General features: G+C 37.9%; 1 protein-coding gene across 1 annotated transcript in view; it reads right to left on the bottom strand.

The window, feature by feature from the left end:
* COL22A1 (collagen type XXII alpha 1 chain) overlaps nt 1–20,662 on the bottom strand; it is a 630,085-nt gene that overhangs the window by 88,357 nt on the left and 521,066 nt on the right. The window contains exons 44-47 of the mRNA XM_069081305.1: nt 18,348–18,392; nt 13,633–13,680; nt 9,955–10,068; nt 5,907–5,960 (exon numbers count right to left, since the gene is read on the bottom strand). Coding sequence (XP_068937406.1) covers nt 5,907–5,960; nt 9,955–10,068; nt 13,633–13,680; nt 18,348–18,392 — 261 coding nt within the window. The remainder of the gene's footprint in view (nt 1–5,906; nt 5,961–9,954; nt 10,069–13,632; nt 13,681–18,347; nt 18,393–20,662) is intronic.

The raw sequence follows: 20,662 nt of genomic DNA, 5'->3' as shown, positions 1-20,662 counted from the left end.
GTAGTAGTAGTAGTAGTAGTAGTAGTAGTAGTAGTAGTAGTAGTAGTAGTAGTGTAGTAGTAGTAGTAGCAGCAGCAGCAGCTTGCCTGTTTAGCTTAGGTTTTGTGCTTGGACCAGATTCTTTCACAGAGGAGATGCAAAGGATTTTGGAAGCCTGAGGAAAACCTAGTGCCTTTAGGTGGAGCCCTTTGTGGTTTGTTGAAAGTAAACTTTTAAAGTAATTTGAGAAAGAATCAGCTTGTCAATCAGTCACTGATAGAGATTAAAGGGGAGCTTCTAAGACAGATAGAGGCTTGAAAACATAGACATTGATCCTACTAGCCAAAAGAAGTGGGTTGAAAAATGCATTAAATGAATATTTGAGGGCTCTAGTTACCTGCCTCCCTGTTCTGTGTTCCAAACATTTGAGACACGGAGGGCAAGATTCTGGGACCTGGCAGACTTCCCTCTCTTTAAGGAGACAAAAGCTACATAAAGTTAAGATTCTTGGAACTTCTCCCAGTGTCTATAGAGCTGATCTATAGAAAGCAACTGAGGGTTTTCCCCCAGTCCAGTAACTCTGCATGCGAATGGGTCTCCTTTAATCATTAAAAGACATGAAGCTTGGGGCGGCTAGATGGTGCAGTGAGTAAAGCGCTGGCCCAGAGTCAGGAGGACCAGAGTTCAGTTCCGCCCTCAGACACTTAACACCCACACACACACACACACACACAAAATAGCTGTGTAACCTTGGGCAAGTTACTTAACCCCAATTGCCCTCCAAAAGGCAAAAAAAAAAAAAAAAGGCATGAATCTTAAGTCCTGGTATCTAAGCTAAACAACAAAAGACAGAGACAATGCTTCACCTTATAAGGAAGAAGTAACATAGGTTGATAGATCATGAACTGGAAGAGACATCAGTGGCTGTCCACCCCGGCTCCCTTTACTTTTCTAGATGAAGAAACTGAGGCCTATAGATTTTAAGTGACTTTCCTAATGTGATAAAAGCAGCAGGAGAAAAAGGGAGGCTAAGGTTGGGGGGGGAGAAGAAAAAGGAAAGGGGGAGGAAAGAGAGGGGAGGGAGACAGAAGAGGGAGAGAAGACCCCCAAGAAAAAGGTAGGGAGCAACAAAGATATTATGGGGTATGTTGAGGCAGCTACATGGCGTAATGGTTAGAGTACTTGGCCTGTGGTCAGAAAACCTCAGTTCAAGCACTGCTTCAGATACGTATTAGCTGCATGACCCTGGGCAGGTCATGTAAACTCTGTTTGCCTCAGTACCCTCATCTTCAAAATGGGGATAATAGCAACTACCTCCCAGGCTTGTGAGGATAAAATGAAATAATATTTGCGAATCACTTTGTAAACCTTATAGTGCTATATAAATGTAATGGTAGAGTTGAAACACTTTCATTTTAGCTCAGACACCTTAACTTCTTTGGAATCAAATAACCAGCACTGAGTGTGAAGAATTTCCATATACCAACTCAAATCAATCAAAGCCATTGTGTGAGAGACTGGGTCATGAGCTAGGCAATTTGTATAAAATAAGAAATCATCTCAGAGCCTACAGGGTGATTCCTATGGTCCAGATTCAAGGGGTTGGAGCAGCATGGCATTTCCAGCATGTCTTTGGGGAACAAAGGAAGAACTGAGCTGTGATAAAGAAAGGAGATATCCAATAGAACTATTGCCTCTACAGGCATCTTAGAGCAAAAGACCCAGGATGAGGGAAGTAGCAAGAAAAGGTCAATTCTTTTCATAACATCTCCTCCCAGTGTCTATCTATCTACTGACAGGCACTAAGATATTATCTACTGTTTTATTCTGTAAACATTTCCAGTAAACTAAATTTTGCCTCAACCTCAAAGAGGCCAGGTTTGAATGAGATATAGATACAGATACAAATCATGGGTAGAAAGTCCAAGCTCTGCCTGAATGTTAAGAATTTTCCTAACTAGGGGCTTGGAGCTATTATGACCAAATTTATAACTGTCCAAAATAAACTCCTTAAAGCTGAAGATGAAAGAGCTATGTGGACCCTAGGGTTAAAATGAGATAATTATTGTAATAGCAAATTAAATAAATGTTAGCTATAATTAGTTATTATTAAGTTACTCAATGGGGAACCAATCAGTAATGAGCAGACCCAGCAAGAGCAGCATGAGAAAACACAAGAACACATCAATGGCTTTATAGATTCATAAATGCAAATTGCCCCTTCAAAGTGTGCTCCATCGAAATATACTGCCTCGTGCCACGCTCCCCCACGTCCTTTGGCCACACAGGATTTTATAACATACTCCGTTCTCTAAGTGTTTCTATGTGAATGTATTCTTAGCATTAATGGCATGTTTATCTGTGGAAGAGTGCATTCCAGTTTTATTTGGGACACATCCCAGCACTACTTTCTTTTCTAGGCTATTTCATTAAATGGCTTGCTCGGAATCAATTATCTTCAAGAAAACTAATAAAAGTGAACACATTTCTGGTGTGTAAGAAGATCAGATGAAGAAAACATATTCAATGAAGAGAGATAAAGAAAGGCTTAAGAGAGAAGGCAGCATTTGAAGTGAACACTAAAGGATGGGTAAGATATAAAAGTGATGATGCAGGTTGGAGGAGGAAGATATGGACAAAGACACTGAGGCAGGAGAATAAATATTTGGGGGGAGGAGTAGACAAGTTTGGCAAAATCACAGTATAAATGAGGTGCAAGATAAACCTAGAAAGGTAATTTGGGACCAATTTGTAATGGGTCTTGAATGCTAAGCTAAGGAATATGAATTTTAATGAGAAGGCAAAGGAGAGTCATTACAAGTTTTTGAGCAAAGGAGTGATCTGATTAGAGATTAAATTAGATAGGATGTGAAAGATGGATTCTTGGAGAAGGACTGAAGCCTGGGAGACATGCGACGAGGCTATTACAATAATCCAAATGGGGGTAAAAAGGACCTGAGTTAACATTCTGGTAGTAGGCTTGACAAGATCAGCACCCTAGCAGAGGTCAGCAAACTCTGCCTCCAGAGCCAAAGGCAAACTGCTACCAGTTTTTGTAAGGCCCTCAGGGAACTAAGAATAAAGCTGTTTTTTGCATATAATATATGCATATATATTATATATAATAAGTAATATATAATAAAATTTTATGTAAAAACAATTCTTAGCTCACAGACCTACAGGCAGCCCTCAGCTGTAGTTTACCTACCCCTGTCTTAGAGTAATAGGAAAAACTCTTCACCTGACTGGAGTCTGGAGAGACTTTGCTTTAAATCCCAACTCTAACATTTACCAGCTGTGTGACCTTGGGCAGGTCATTTAACCTGTGTTTTATTTAATCAGTCATTTCATTGGTGTTCTCTTCTCTCAGATGGGGATAACACCTCTAATTATCTAACAGACTTGTTATAAACAAATATTTAAAATGTTTTACAAATGCTGCCTATTATTATGTACAGTATATGAATTCAAAGGACAGAAGAGGACTTCCTTTTTTTAAGCATAGGATGTAAGCTACTTAAGGGGAAAGACTTTCATTTCTGTGTTAGTATTTACAGGACTTAGGATTGTACCTTGTACACAATAGATGCTTAAAGCTTGTTGAATTAAGTCAAATGGTGGAGAGAGATGAATCAAATTTGAAATAGACTAGATGTGAGTGATGAAGAATAGGGAGGACCCACAGCTGACATCTGAGACTGTGAGCCTTGGAGACTGAACGAATAGAGGTTTTCTTGACAGACTAGAGAACCAAAACACCCAAGGTAAGCCTGAAATAGAATTTTAAAGGGACAAAGATGGAAAAGGATCATGATAGCAGGCTGATATAGAAAACAACTGACACACAGGGGTAAAACTCCTTATCTGTATAATTGATTGTTTCAACACAGGCGATTTTAGAGGATGGAATAGTAACCAAGAGTAGAAGCCTCAGTGAGATGACAAGTTTTGATTAGTGCACTCAAAAAAAGAAATCCTCTGGCCAGTCTGGCCTCACAAATTCTGATGATCACAGAGAGAAAAACATACAATAATTTGCCCGTTATACTTTGGAGATTCATGGGCAACTTTTGCCTTCTTCATTGTCTCCCAACATAACAATTAACCACACAAATGAATGAATGAATGAATACAGGAGGAAGGAAGGAAGGAAGGAAGGAAGGAAGGAAGGAAGGAAGGAAGGAAGGAAGGAAGGGAGGGAGGAAGGAGATTTTAGATCTCAGGGAAATTAAAACACAAAAACAAAACCAATAGGATTTTAGCTGTATTAAGAGAGGCATGGTATTCAGTACCAGGGATAAGAAAGTCTAAATATGTTCTGCCATGATCAGATTATAAATGCCATTTTGTTTTCAGTTCTCTCACTTTATTGTGGGAAGAGAACAGGCAAACTGTAGTATTGAAAGGAGGACAGCCAGGATGATAATGGAGGAAACAGTATCTCATTAAATATAAGGATGGGGGGAAGGAATTAGAATATTTTTCCTGGAAATGAGAAAGATCAGTGGAAAAATTATCACTGTCTTTTGAATATTTTAAGAATTATCATCAGATCTAGGACCAATGAATGGAATCTACAGTGATTTGTGCTCAACATAAGGAAAACTTATTAACAACTACAGGTGTCCAAATGAGGAATTGGGTGCCTTAAGAAGAGGCGAGTTTTCCATTACTGGAGGTCTTTAAAGAAAGACTTGCCAAGGCTATTATAGAAGATATTTCTTTTTAAAGTATGAGTTGGACGAGATAGCTGCTGGGATCTCATCAAATTCTGATTCTGTGATTCCTGGTTGCACTCATACTTGTAAGCACACTCTGATAGGTGGAGTATGGAAGCTAAAACTCAGCTGTCTAATAGTCCAATGGGCTGACTTCAGGCAGAGAGGTCCCCATTGCTAAGGATGGATAAACACTTAACAGGGCTATTGCAGAAGAAGTTTCTAACCAGGTTGAACTAGAGAACCAATGAGGCTCCTTCCAAAGTTGGGATTCTAGAGAAACTATCAAGAAGCAGAAGACAGAATGGAAAAAGAAGATATCCTTCTTTTGAATCTCATCTCTGGTTTTCCTAGGTGACCTTGAATAAATCCTTTTCATTTTCCTCCTCTGTTGACTGAAGATATGAGAAGATGATGTTTAAGATTCCATTCCAGTTTTTAACTCATATAGGGTTTACTACACTATAATTCTAGGCCAGCAAAGATAAATTTGCCTCATTTTATATTGTTCCCCCTGACGCCGTATGCCTGACAGTCACCTGTAAAACTGTGGTAACTGGAGTTTAGATAAGATGGCCTCTAAGGAATATTTAAGCTCTTGGATTCTATGACGCTACCATATTTATAAATTGCATCAAGTGTTTCCACCCACAGTAGATGCCCTGGCAGATAAAAAAGATACACAGGACAAAGTTCTCACCCTCAAGCTACTTATGGTCTCACTGGAAAATAAGATATAAACAAACAGCTAACGATCAATAAAAGGCCATTTAAAATAAAGAATTAAATGAGATATAATCAAGTGTAAAAACATATGTTACATATAAGGAAAAGTTTCTTGTTTGCTGCAGGGAAGTCTTTCTCTGGATAATAAGATGCTCCAGAGAGATAGCCCAATGTAGAAGAATACACAATGGATTTAGAATCAGGAGATGTGCATTTGAATCCTGATTATTATTCTTTAGAAGGTTTATACTATGAACTAATGAGTCAGTTCTCCCCCATAATATTCAGTTTCCTCACCTGAAAAATAATAATAATAATAGGGTTATTGCCTACCTTATAGAATTATTATGAGGAAAGCTCTTTGCAGGTGCAAGCTTCTATTATAAACACACACATATAATTTGAATAATTAGGATTTTCTTCTCCATGATCTAAAATAACCAAACACAGACAACTGAGTAACATTTATTGAATATGACTAACCTTTGGTCCAGTTATTCCAGGAGGTCCTGGGAGGCCTTTGAGTCCAGCATCTCCCTGTGATACAGAAAAAGCATATAGACAAGAATGAATGAAGGGGGCTACTACCTAGAGTCATTAACAAACCATCACCATATATTAGCATTTACTGAGAGTCCATTTGAATTCCTGGAACCCCAGTAAGCCAGAAAAACTAGTTAGAATGTGATGACTGAGAGTACATATGTCTAATCATATGGTATCACTGGCATAGAAGGACTAGGGGAAAGGTTCATCAATATACTATTATAATCATTGCTAGAGAAGAAGCAGGAATTGGTTGATAGAGTCCAAGAGATGGGGACACAAGACCAGGGTTTCCAGTCTTGATTCTGTCATTTACTAGCTGTGTAGCATTAGATAAGTCATTTCCCTTCTCTAAGTTTCAGTTTCCCCATTTAAGACAAGGAAGGAATACTCCCATAACCTGACTCTCAGTGTTTTGGTGATGAGTATAGTTACATATAATGCCATACATTCATTACCTACACATACGCAATACACATATATAATGTGTGTAGATAGTGATACTGTACATTCAAAACTATATAGAACAGATGTATTTTATGCCTTAGTTAGAAAGTACTTTAAATGCTTTATCTCACTTAATACTCATGAGTATTCTGTAGTTTGGCCTAGTCTTGTTTCCATGAGGAAACTAAAACATAAGGTGGAGAAAGGATTGTCTAAGACTACACAGTTAGTGAATGGAAAAGCCAGGACAAAAACGTTGGTCTACTGACGACAGAGAGAGACAGACAGACAGGGAGAAAAAGTGGCAGGGAAATGATAGATAAAGGAACTGATAAGTTAGAGGATTGATAAGCATATGTGTGTGTGTGTGTGTGTGTGTGTGTGTGTGTGTGTGTGTGTGTGTACTTCCTCATTGGAAGATCATTATATCAATGAAAAAAAAACTGGGTTCTGAAATAAATATCTATACTGGTTTTTTTTTTTCTATTGGTCTAGGGGAATCTCCCAGTGAGGAAATGCCTTCTGATAATATAGATGGAAATGCATTCTGCTTCTTACAGTCCTATAAATTTTCTTTAGGCACTGATTACACAAAAAGTATGTATCAAAAGCAAGACTTTAATACTTAATCCTCTAAAATTTTAAGATCAGCTCTCTACTCCATCCTGCCTGTCATATTTTATATGTGCACATGTGTGTATATGTCCAAATGGTTATTATTGTTTATGTTATTAAAATGGAAGTATATGAATCGTTGAGAGTCAGTGCTCTGTAGTGAAACAAAAGTTGACTTCAAAGTCAAGAAAATCAGTGTTCTAGTTCCACTTTGACTTGATATTTACTGCCTGTGTACTTGGGCAAATTACTTAACTCTCTAATCATGCCAAGGAACTCTTTAAAACTTGTAGAGGAAGTTAGAAAGGAGGTGCTGAGCTGCATGGCTTGTGGTAATTTCCTCACTGGGAATTCTCTACACCAGCGAAAGCCTATATTTTTTTTCCAAACAATCTGAACCTTATGATATTTTTATTTTTAAATTTATTTATTTATTTTTCCTTTTGGAGGGCAATTGGGGTTAAGTAACTTGCCCAAGATTACACGGCTAGTTGTTTTTGTGTGTGTGTTAAGTATCTGAGGCCAGAACCGAACTTAGGTCCTCCTGATTTGGGGCCGGAGCTTTACTCTCTGTGCCACCTAGCTGCCCCACCTTAAGGTATTTTTAAAGAAACATAATCTTATTTACTTAAAAAAGTATGACTTGAATTTTGATCCAGAATAAGGAAGACTTTCCTACAGTGAGAGCTATTCCAAACTGGAATGGGTTGCCCTGTAGGGTAGTGAGCTCCTTATTACTAAAAGTAGTTGAGCAGGGGCTGGATGACCATTTGATTAGAAAGCTACAGTGAGGATTCTTATCTTGAATGGAGTTCATAGTAGATGTCTTCTAAGCTCTCTTTCCATACTGCCTCACAACTATCAGATTGGCTAAGACTACAGAAAAGGCAAATAATAAATGCTAGAGGAGATGTGGGAAAATTGGGATACTAATGCACTGTTGGTAAAGTTGTGAACTGATCCAATATTTTTAGAGAATTATCTGGAATTATACCCAGGTTATAAAGGTTAAAAAGCTGTACATAGGTTTCAACCAAGTAATACCACTACTATATCTGTATCCCCAGAAATTAAAAAAAGGAAAAGGACCTATATACAAAAATATTTATAGTGGCTTCTTTGTGGTGGCAAAGAATCAGAAATTGAGGGAATGCACATCAACTGGGGAATGGTCGAACAAGTTGTGGTATATGATTATGATGGAATACTATTATGCTATAAGAAATGATGACTGGGATGCTTTCAGATTTTCCTGCAAAGACTTACATGAATGGATGCAAAGTGAAGTGAGCAGAACCAGAATATTGAGCACAGTAATAGTGATATTGTATGATGATAAATTCTAAATGCCTTAGCTATTCTCAGCAATACAAAGATCCAAGGCAATTCCAAAGGACTGATAATGAAAAATGCTATTCACTTCCAGAGAAAGAACTGATGGAGTCTAAATGCAGATTGAAGCATAGTAATTTTTACTTTATTTTTTCCTTGTTTTTATTTTGGTCTGTGTTTTCTTTCACAACATGAATATGGAAATATGTTTTGCATGACAATATATGTATAACCTACATCAAATTGCTTGCCTTCTTAATGAGGGGTAGGGGGCAGGAGGAAGAGAAGGAATTTGAAATTCAAAATAAATAAAGTGTTTAAAATTTACATGTAATGGCAAAAAATAAGATATTAAAAGAGACTTTAGTGTCTTCATGCGTTTTCATGCATTGTGTTCCTGATTCTCCCAGAATGAAGTTTTATAACATCACAGGATCTAAAGAGTTGGAAGGGACCTTCAAGGTCATCTAGTTCAATCCCCACCTGGACAAGAATCCCTCTACATTAATCCTAATATATGACCATCTAGTCTTCAGTGGCATTCCAGTGAGAGACAACCTACTATGATCAAAGGCAGCCCATTCCATTTTTGGATTCTGCTGATTCTGGGGGATAGGGAAGGTTTCCTTGCATTAAGCTTAAATCTACCTCTCTGAAACTTCCATCCACTTCTTGTAGTTCTGCCTTCTGGGGCTAAGCAAAATGAATCTGATCTTTTTTCTCTATAATGGTGACAGTCACATCTCACTTAACTAAACATCCCCAATTCCTTTAACCACAGGATATTTAGAGTAACATTGACCCCTTCCATACCATAGTAGATTTTTATGGTCAGGTTCCTTTTTTGTTTGTTTTTCCAGCTTATTTCTTGACTTTGAACTTTATGTTAAAGTTGGGCTCTGTTCACTTGGGGATAGAGGTGGGAAGGCACTGCTTCAGGATTGTTCATACTGCTGTTTTCTGAGCTAGTTCTGGATGTCTGTAAGTTTTTAGTGCTTCTGGGGTGGTGTTACCCTGGGTGATGTGTCATCACTGTTTTTCTGGTCTATGCTCTGATCTTTACCCACGAAGGGCCCCTCCTCCGTGGCAGCCACAAGCACTAGTGTTCTGCTCTGACCTTGAATTGTGGCCACTTCCCCTGCTCCCCTGCAGCCGCAAGAGTTGTTCTTTGCCCTGGAACCATGTCCCAGAATTATATATGGGCCATGGAGTTGTTAAACAGCGTCTGGTCCTATATGCAGTGTCAGCTTATGGTCCTCTGGAATCTTTCTGACCAGTTAGCCAATATCCTTACCATTTCTTGATTGAGAACTACTGAAGTTGCTGCTGTTGTAGTTGCCACAATACATACTCCAGGTTGGTCCTGACCTGGATGTCACAGACCTCACCTGCTATCTCCTAAGTTGTCTTGGGTTGGAAAACTGTCTCACTCTGACCCTTTTTTTGACTATGTCACTCCAAAATTTGATTTGATGCATTTTTTTTATAGTTGTTTGGAGGGGAATGTGTTGGGAATATTTGACTGGATTGTTGCCTCTATTCTGCCATCTTGGTTCTGCTCTTTTCCAGTTATTTTCCATATTCTTTTTACCTTTTTTCCATCTGTACCATCTCTTCCTGGTTTTCCTTGCAGGCCTTTATCACCCTTCAGACCTGGAAGCCCAGGAAGTCCTGGAGGACCAGGTGGACAATCATTGCACACATCCTAAAAAGAAGAGACATAAAAAAAAAATTGTTAAAACTTATTCAGTCCACAAATATTTTTTTCCTGTTTACTCTGTGTAAGACCCCATCCTGAATAGTGTCTGAAATACAAGGATTAATTTTAAAAATATATCCTCCTCTTATGAAGCTTACAATTTAGGAGACTGAAATAAAAATAAATATTGTGAACAATTTTTTTAGAAAGAAACATTTCCCTATTAAAATTATGTAAAATACACTACAAGCTTGGTTGAGATATGTCTTTTCCCATTTTCACCCTTTGCCAATGATTAACAGAAAGGAATGATGTGTGCCTAAAATGATTAAGTGCTAATTCTATCCTTCCTCAAGAAGTATTAGAGGCAAGAAACTCTGGGTTCACAACATGACTCTCGTACATATTTGATACATTATCTTGAACCTCTCCACATCTCCAGACAACTTTCTATGATAGTAAGTTGTAGACAAGTTGTACATCTTGAACAGTGGAGAGATCACATGTTCAGACCAACAATTAAACAAGCAGACGAAAGTTTAAAAGTGCTAGGAACTGTACTAATTGCTTGAATAAAATATGGTCCTTGCCTTCAAGAAGCATATTTTATTTTCAGTAAAGAAATAAATTGTGAGATTTGTTAAAAAATAAAACACAACAAATAAGCATGCATTTATAAGCATACACATATGCTTAGTGGTGTTATGAAAAGGAAGACATCTTGGGTGGGTGTTTATCAAAGACTAATTGATTATACTGTCATAGCAAAGCTGGGGATTATCTGGAAAGGGGAGAGAACAAGAGGACTATATAAGATCTGTTTATGAAGGAGTTGTGTGGTTCTGGTAGATTGGTGTCCCTGGATGGCTTTCTTTGAATCTATTTTTGGTTCCTTGTGTGTTCCTAGGAAAGTCTTCTCTGACAGTCAATCCACGTTCTTAAGTTGACCAAGGTTAGTTGAGAATTTAGGCAATGGGGGTTTGTGTCAGAAAGTCAATGACAGCTGGACCCTAGACAACAGCTTCTGACCGTATTCTCCATTTTTTGGGGGCCTGTCAATAACAGAACATGAGACCCTGACATATAGGTCCATTGTCTGCCCCAATTAAATTAAATCATAAGTTTTTTGTGTGTACACGCTATATCTAAGACAGCTTATTTTACCCTTAAATTATGTAACTTAATAACTACATTTAAGTGTAAGGTAGAAGAGAGATTAGCTATGTTCTATTTAACTGAAGAAAGTAAACTAGGAACATGGACTTCTGAGCTCAAGACTCAACTGAAATTGCTCTCTCCAGTTTGGCTATGAATGGAACAGTGAAAGAGGACAAAACTTGAGAGCACAGTAGGGTCTGGAGAAGCTTTAAAAACATTATTACTAGCTGTGTGACCTTGAGCAAGTCACTTAACACAAAGTGCCTTCCCTCCCCCACTCCAAAAAAAAGAAATGTCATGCCACAGTAACTTTATTTCTTTTCTTGACAGTATTTAACTGGTAGACCAATACTAGGTACCATAGTTTAGAAAGGACATTGATAAACACAAGGGCATCCAGAGGAGGGCAAATAGAATTTTGAGCTGACAGTAATTTATATTTATGGTATCTGGGGATAGGCTGAAGGATTTGGGGCAGGGGAGGGGCTGTTTATCCTGGAGAACAGAAAATTTAGGGAATGGGGCTATGGCGACTACCTCCAAGGACTGAAAAGCTGCCAAGTGGAAAAGGCTTTTTTTTTAGTCTTCTCCTGTTTGACCTCCAAAACAATGTACTAGGAATAATGGGTGGAAGTTACAAAGAAGAAAATTTACATTTGATTTCAGGAAGAGAAAAAAAAAACACTACCACATCTCCTAAGAATGAAAGGTATCCAACAGTAGAATGGGTTGCCTTGGGGGTGGAGTATGTTTTCCAGATGTAAGATCTTCAAATAGAGGCTTGATGGCCACTTGTTGAGGGGATTCTTTTTGGAGACTAGCTGAGAAAAACTGAATAGGTGCTGAAGTAACTTAGAACTTGAAAATTCTGTGATTCTTTGACTCTAAATCCTCCATCTTTAAATAGACCACGTGATGAGAAATGTGTAGTGCTAATAAAAACAGCTAATAAATTAGAGATTGAATCAATTCCTAATGATTTCTTGCCATGTCTGAAAAGGTGAAAAAACTCAAGCTTGCCAATAAAAATGAGTAAAGCTTGCTCTGAGACATATTTTCCCACAAAATAGATAATTATTTATCAGAAGACCTTGATATCTAGGAAGACAAAAAAATTAGAGTGTAGGGTTTTTAGCATTCATTTGACATTTTCATTTGTTACCCAAGGGCTTTCTTTTGGACATCAGAAATGGTACTCTAGGAGAGCACATGGTAAGGAATACATTTATTATGTGGCTTGTCCTAAATCCCAAGGAAGATTTGGGGCAAAGTAAAAACAAGAAAATCTGTATATGTCACAAATATGTAATGGAACAATCCATGTGTGATCCTACATTAAGAGAGTGGAGTTACTTCTCATGTCTGTAGGACAAGTATGACATAAGTCAAAATACAAAAATTACTTACCAAGGGCAAGGGAAGTGAGATTCTGCTATATTCTTCACTAATCAGACCCCATTTAGGGTATTATACTCATTCTATTCATCACATTTAGTAGTAGTTGTAACATTAGTTGTAGCAGTTAGCATTTATATAACCTTTGAAGGTATGTAAAGTGATTAAATATATGCAGAGTGATTATATATGTATATATACAACATGATTCTATTTGTACACACATACATATATACATAATACATATATATTATCTCATTTGATCTCATTTATATCAAGCAATATGCCTTCTACAAAATTTCCTTTTGCCCTTCCTCTGTAGTTCTTTTGTGCTATCCCTGCTCATACTCTCATTTAAGCCTATCTCCCCGATGCCACTGTTTCCTGTTAGGTCTTCCTACTTCACTATCTTCCTCTCCTGAAATTCATCTTTCTTACTGACATCAGATTAATCTTCTTTATGTTTAGATCTTCAAGTCCTTCTACTCAAAATCAGTCCATGGCCCCCTATGGCCTCCTGAATCAAATTCGAACATTAAAGACCTTCCACAATCTGGAATCACCTTGCTTTTCCAAACTTGCCTCAAACTTCCCCCTTTCACCATGCTCTATCTGCTAGTCAACCTGGACTATTCTCTATGGTTTGATCAAGCAGCATTTTAAACCTATCACCTTTGCTGCCTCCTGAATGCCTACTTATCATTTGACATCCAACATAAATGCCATTTCTCTCAAAAAGTCTTCTGTCCAGTCTATAATAATCATTTTCTCCCATGGACATAGCATAGTTTGGTATTCCTTTACTATACATGTCATTTATTATTTCATATTATCTTGTTTACATATAAATACTATAGCCCCTTCAAGACTGTAAGCTCCATGAGGGCAGGAACCACCTCATCTAAACGTGCTATCTTCACTGGCACTTATTACCATGCTCTACACACACAAATAGTAAAAATAAATGTTTATTAAATTTTAATCAATTATACTGAGGAACCTGAAAAAGGCTCTTACCTTCACTAAGAGGTTTAGATCCTCTGGAGTTAGAAGAGGAGAGGAACCCTGCCAAAAGAAAGAGCTAAAATTAGGATATTTGCAAGAGGCAGATGGTTTTATTTTATAAAAAGTAGGACTCAAGAACTTATAGTTTATATTTACTCAAGAGTAGTAAGGACTGTCTTGACATGGGCTGAACCAAGGAGGTGAAGCCATGCTCAGAGAACACAAAACAGATGAATTATTAAGCTAGAAATGAATGATTACAGGCAAGACTGAATCTGAGCAAAAGGTGAGGCCAATGGGACCTAAGTTCTTCTCCATAGATCTCTTTATCCTGTCTACTTTCACAATACTATTATCCTTTTCCCCATCAAGACTTCATGAAAATAATAGCTAATATTTTTATGGTGCTTTAAGGTTTGTAAGTTTTACATCTTATCTTCTTTCATCCTCAAAACAAGTCTGTGAGATAGGTGATATCATTGGTCCCATTTTACAGATGAGGAAACAGTGACTTGAGAGGTCTAGTGACTTGCCTAGGGTTATATTGCTAGCAACTGTCTAAAGCAGATTTTGAACCCAGGTCTCCCTGAGTCGAAGTCCAGCACTCCATCTACTAGCTGTCCTAATTGTCTATCTCCTCTCACAAAAAGTCAAAACGAACTGTGCTCATAGGATCTAGGGCTGAAAGTTCGCTTAGAGGTCATGTCCAGTTCTCATTTTATAGATCAGGGCCTGAGACTCAGAGATATTGAATAATTTTACTAAAATTCAGAATGATATTAAGTGGGGGTGGGTTTGTAGATGCCATCATAAGAGAAAATTTGATGGAGGACAATGGTGATGGACAGGTGAGGGAAGTGAAGTATTTGGAGAGTTTTCTTGGGGAAGAAAGATTGTTATAATTCACTCCAATGGAGAGATGTAAAGAACAAAGAGAAAAATGAGGTTTGATGTCGGGAAAAACTTGCTAATAATTAGAATTATATAGTAGTAGAATTGATTGCCTTAGGAGATGATATATTCCCCTTCGTTAGATGCCTCTAAGAAAATGCTTGATGACCATTTGAAAAGATATTTTATAGGGGAAATCTAGGTTGGTCTGAAATTCTGTGATCTCCAGTCTTGTGCTCTTTTGAGTACACTATACTGATATCAGTCATGAACCCCTCAGAGTAAATATAAAGTCACTGTGCTCTCTCTCCCTGAGGGCTTAGCATTTTAAGCCTTTTATTTTTCAGGTGCTCTGTAAAAATCCTCTATAGCCAAGGATTTATGGAGAGACATGAACTAGTATTATAAAAGATGCAAGGCATTGAGTGGTTATTGGACCTATATCAGTGGAGGAAGTACTGACACTTATGACATCACAAACACATTAAAGTATCTCTTCTTCAATGGCTTTCTCTTGGTTGAAGGCATTTCAAGCAACAGTAAGCAAGTGGGAGGTAGATTTCATGTGAACCAGAGAGAAAGAAATGGCCCAATTTGAAAGAAAGATAATAATTGCTCAGCAGCTGGTGCTGGTGATGGCAATGATGGTTGGCTCATTGCCCACAGGGGTTATTCCCATCAATAAAGATTGTGGGGGCCAGGATAGATGTGGAGCTAGGGTCTATGGGCATGATTATTCAAAGGGCATTTAAATATGTCCATTCATTCATTCACATAGACATTTAATCAGTCAGAGCATAAGGCTAATCTTTTTGGGGATGGTTTCATTCTCTCTTCTAGGGCTGTCCTTTGTGGGCAACTTTGTGGGAGATCTGCTTGGTGGGCAACTCTTTGGTCTGTACTGACACCAATCACCCCCTGGCCTCTGGGACAGCCAGATATGCCTACTTTTGGCAAAGAAATCCTTCTTTTAATCTGACTAAACATAATTAGGTTAAAAATTACTATCACCATGGGGAAGTCATTTCTAACATAAATTAGGAAATTGAAAATAGTAAAATCCATAGAAGCATAGATTTGTTCCTTAGCATCTAACATCATCTCTCTTAGGTAAAGGCACAAGTTGTTTTTGAAAATGCCAGTCTTTTATTGTGTTAGACTACTGAGGGGAAGGACCTGTGGTCACTGATAGGGAGAACAACTTGAAATAAAAGGAACTAAGTACTCCGGATAAAGACTGGTGGCAATTGTAGAAAAAACAACCAACCAAAAACACCACCACTACCACTACCAAAAACAGTGAATCATCAAAAGTTTGAAGGAGGGTAAATATGTTAAAATCCATGCTTTAATATTTCCCAAAGATCTGTAATTCTATCTGCCATTCTCCAGATTACAGTCCTCTCCACACCTTAATGGACAGTCTTCTTGGGTTGTTTTAAAAAATCATCTTCCAGTCGTTAACCTTCTGACAATGAACATTTCCAAGCTTGGAGTTTGGTCCACAGAACTGTGACTGGTCATTACTCAATGTCATACAGCTTGGTAAGACCCACCAGAATTTACACTTAATTAAAATGACCTCTAAAAACCTGGTATACACTTCATATTTCAACAACAACAATAGTGTTTGGTTGGTTGCTGTGCTTCATTCTTGAAGAGAACCCAAATCACATGACTACGTCAGAGTGAAGTTACAATGAGTCCAACTGTGGCTCATCAGATTAACTTGGAACGCTCTACCCCAGAGCTAACACAGGTAGTCCATGGGAACATTTTGAGAGGATTCTCTAAATTTATGCATCTTGTGTTTCTTCTGAGTCACTTCAATTCTGCTGTGCTCATAAAGCATAGCCCCTTCCCTGATGAGAGCATGTCATGCTGGGTAGCCCTATGCCAGTGTCTCCCATATCACACAATCAATTCTAAAGCTCTTAAGAGAGACCCTGCGAGTGTCCTTGTATCGCCTCTTCTCACCCCCATGTAAGCATTTGTCCTGTGTGAGTTCTCCATAAGATAGTCTTTTAGGCAAGTATATGTATGGCATCCAACAATATGGTCAACTCCTCACAGTTCTCTTTGCAGTAGAGTTTGAATACATACACAGATAGTATACGTCTGAAGCAGGATTTCAAATTAGGTCTTCCCAACTACATCATGCCACAATAAACAACTGTAGGTGTTTAACAGAAGATTAAAATATACATGTAAAGAGTTTTGAATGCCAATCTGAGGAGTCTGGCTTTTATCCTATAGACAAAACTGAGGTATTTAAAGATCTTGAGTGTGATATGGTCAGACCTGGGCCTTAAAAACATCATTTTGGTGATTTCTCTGGATGGACTGGAAAGGCGGTGGTTGGAAACAAGGAGACTGAGTAGGAAGCTATTGCACCTCAGGCCATGAGGGACTAAAAAAGGGTGGTGGCCTGAAAGTGGGAAGCAGCAGATAGCTATGAGAGATGTCATTGAGGAAGAACTGGTATGACTTAGCAATGAAATAGATGAGGGAGAGTGTGAGGACTAGGGAAGAGTTAAACATGACTTTGAAATTATGAATCTAAGTGACTATGAAACTCGATAAAAGAGGGACTTTGGATGATGGGTTTTTTAAAGGTAAATATGAGGAGCTTCCTTTAGGAACATTGAATTTGAGGTTTTTAAGTGGTCTCCCAACAGGACTGGCATTCAGGGAAGAGATGAGGGCTACTTGTATGGCTTTAGGAGTCATCTGTATATAAATGGTACTTGAACTCATGGAAGCAGAAGATATCACCAAGGTAGAGAATGAAGAGGAGAGGAGAGAAGATGGACTAGTACAGGGCTTTTAGAGGCAAATATACTAAGGGGGCAGGAAATGGACTTTGATGTAGCAAAGGAAAAAGAGGAGTGGTTGAATCACTAGTAGAACAAGCAGGAGAAAAGAGTCATAGAAGACAAGGGAGAAAAGAAAGTCCATGAGGAAAAAGAAGTCAACAGCATTGAAAGTTGCAAAGAATTTAAAGAGAATAAAGAATGGGGGGGGTTATATTATTTAACAATTCAGTTTATTTTTAACCTTAGAAAGAATAAGGCTTTGGAGAAAGGAGGTGTATTTTGATAAATTTGTGATTTTGATAAATTTTGACAAATTTGTGAGTCTAAGAAACAGATTGGAAAGATTGAGGAGTATATGGATGGTGAGAAGAAAGAGGAAGAGAATTCAACCCCTTTCTAGGGGGTTGGCATTGAAAAGACTTAGGGATATAGGGCAACAGTTGGAGGGGGTAGCAGGATCAAATGAAATGTTTTTTTCTTAACAATAGGGTAGATGTAAGCATATTTTTATAAAAGCAAGAGCCAGTAGATAGGACAATATCAGAGATGAAAGATAGAGGGAATAATCATTGGGCCAACGCTCTATCAGAAATGCAGAATGGTATAGTGGAAAGAATAAGGACTAGGCTCTGGAGTTAGGAGACCTGAGTTTGAATCTCGATGTTATCATTCAAACAGGTATATTAGCAGACACTGCCTTTCTAAGCCTTTTTTCTCACATGCAAAATGGGGGGAAATCATTTTTGCACTGACTCTTGGAATTGTCGTGAGGAAAGTGGTTTGGAAACCTTAAAACCATTATGGAAATGTCAATGATGATGATAACTATGGCAACGATAATGATGACAGATGAATGCTTACAGGCATTCATAAGCAAAAGTCCTTATGTCTCAGGTTAGCCTTATTGTGATAAGTAAGGTCATAATAACGTCTCATTTGAAGCAGGGTTTTTTTATGGTACTGATGTCAATGTAGAAAATAGTTGGAACTTAACAAAATTAAAAGAGTAAGACATCTCACTGGTTTTCCTGGTGGTCCTCTTTCTCCTGGATTTCCGGGTAGACCCTACAGAAATAAACAAAGATCTTGTTATATTAGTTACAAACAGGCTATTCTTATGTTTTGACACTTTCTTCTTCGCATGACCCTTGTGAAGGTGATCCATAGGAAGGATGGGATATTCATTACTAAGAAGCAGTCACAAGGGCACTCAGAAGACATGAATGTATGCCCCAACATTATCTTTAATGTAACCTGGGGTAAATTATTTTAATACTCTGAGCTTAATTTTCCTCCTCTGTAAAGTGAAGTTAATAATCCCTCTTTGCTTCATAGGCACCCTGTGAGGACCCAGTGATATATCTATAGAGGTTTGTTATAAATATAAATTGATATGTTATTTTTTTATGTTGGAAGTGTCTGGTGCAGAGTAGGTGTGCATAGAGGGTTGTCCCCTTAGGAATAATAATCAATAAATTCGAGGAAGATAAGATTTCTCCTAAATGTGAAGGCAAACTTCCACAAAATATAGAGTCATCTAAAAATGAAATTAATGGTCACGTGGTAAGGTGAGATCCCTGCTTTACTGGAGGTTTTCAGGTATGGGCCCAATGCCTACTTGCCAAGGATCTTATTGACATTGTAGACAGGATTCATGCTTCAGGTGCGAGTTGGATTAGAAGACCTCTGTGGTCCCTTATAAATAAGTTCAACACCCTTGACATAGAAATGTCTGAGTTTGATGGTTGTCAAGGGGGATGTGGAGACCTGTGTGGAATATGAGAAAGAATGGTCTTTGGGTCAATACACAATAATTAATTTGTTCCCTGTACAAACAAGGAATAAATAGTTTCTGGACTAGGAAAATACAAATCCCCAATGTCCTTCTTATATAATTCTCTACTTTTGCCTTACTTTAAGAATCTTGGCAGTTAATTAATCACTTTGCTACTTGCTAGAACCTGCCAGAGATTTTTGCTGCTGGTACGGCCATCAGAAGCCCAGTTAGCTTCAAGCTCAAAGGAGTCATTGGAGGAAGCAGAGGAATTTACTAAGATTTTGACAACATATTTAATAGTCTCTGGTGATGTTTCTGGAAAAGACAGAAGTAGGCTGGATCAAAGTAAAATTAAATGTAATTGGAACTACTTGAATGACTGGACCCAAAGAGTACTCAGTCCTGGACTGTTGTCAGATTTGATGGAAGTCTCTAATGGAATGAGAGGCATCACAGCATTATGGATAGAAAGACTGAAGAGCTGGCCTCAAAACCAGGTTCAAGTACAACCCAGGACATGAACTAGCTGTCTGACCTTGAGCAAGTCATTTAATATCTCAGGGCTCAAGGCTACTTTCTAAGACTTATACACACACACACACACACACACACACACACACACACACACACACGGTGTTTACTGGTATTGATAAAAGTATCCTCACCTGGAAGTTTCCCCATACCAAAGAAATATACAGGTTTGGGCTCTATGTCTACCTTATAGTTAAGTGCCTAAGTTGTCTCTGCTTTATCCTAAGATTTTTATCAATGACCACAATAACAGTATATGTGGTTTGTTTACAAAATTGTAGATGACACAGGAAGAATTACTCATTCATAGGAGGAGTAAGGATTCAAAAAGAAGTGAATGAGGTGGAAAATGTTATGTTGGATGAATTTCCATAGATTCAAGTGAAGGAGAATTCTTGGATGATTAAAAAATCATTGTTGTAGTTTGTTCAAAAAAAAGAACTTGAGGACTTTGTGAGTAAGCAATGTTGGAACTCCAACACATCTGTGATTTCTTACATATGAGTGTTTTCACTAAGGAAATCATGGTCCATCTATCTCCATTTATCCTGTTTGACTGTTGCTCATAACCTCCCATAAATTTGCAATGAGTGTTCACCCAACATTTGGAGTACTTCCTTAATTTCTCTTGAGAGCATGAAGTTAATTAGGGTGTCCATCGGTTATCCCTTGGTGTCTCTATGTGACCAGTTCATATTTTTAGACATTCATTTCTTTGATGATATACTTTATATCTTATCTTCGTAATTCATAATGTAATTATTCTTGATAATTCATAAAAGAATAATTATTTGTTTATAATATTTTACAGCATGATGACATCAGTCGTGCAGCTAACTCTTCATTGTCCTTTGGGTCATCCTCAAATTTCATTTCTTTGGAGACTGTAATACTGCATGACTTACAAACACAATCACACAACACCACTGGAAGAATCTTGGCATTAAAAAAGTTGGACCGCTGCTGCAGTGAGAAACTTGAAATCATTAAAAGACAAACCAAAAACCCTTCAATTTCCCAAAAGCCA

Source organism: Petaurus breviceps, unplaced genomic scaffold (genome assembly GCF_028583685.1).
Source record: "Petaurus breviceps papuanus isolate PSGF00001 unplaced genomic scaffold, PetGlider_PUasm1.0 98, whole genome shotgun sequence".
Lineage (NCBI taxonomy): Eukaryota > Metazoa > Chordata > Mammalia > Diprotodontia > Petauridae > Petaurus > Petaurus breviceps.
Note: the sequence above shows the minus strand (reverse complement) of the source record. Positions and strands in the feature narration are given on the sequence as shown.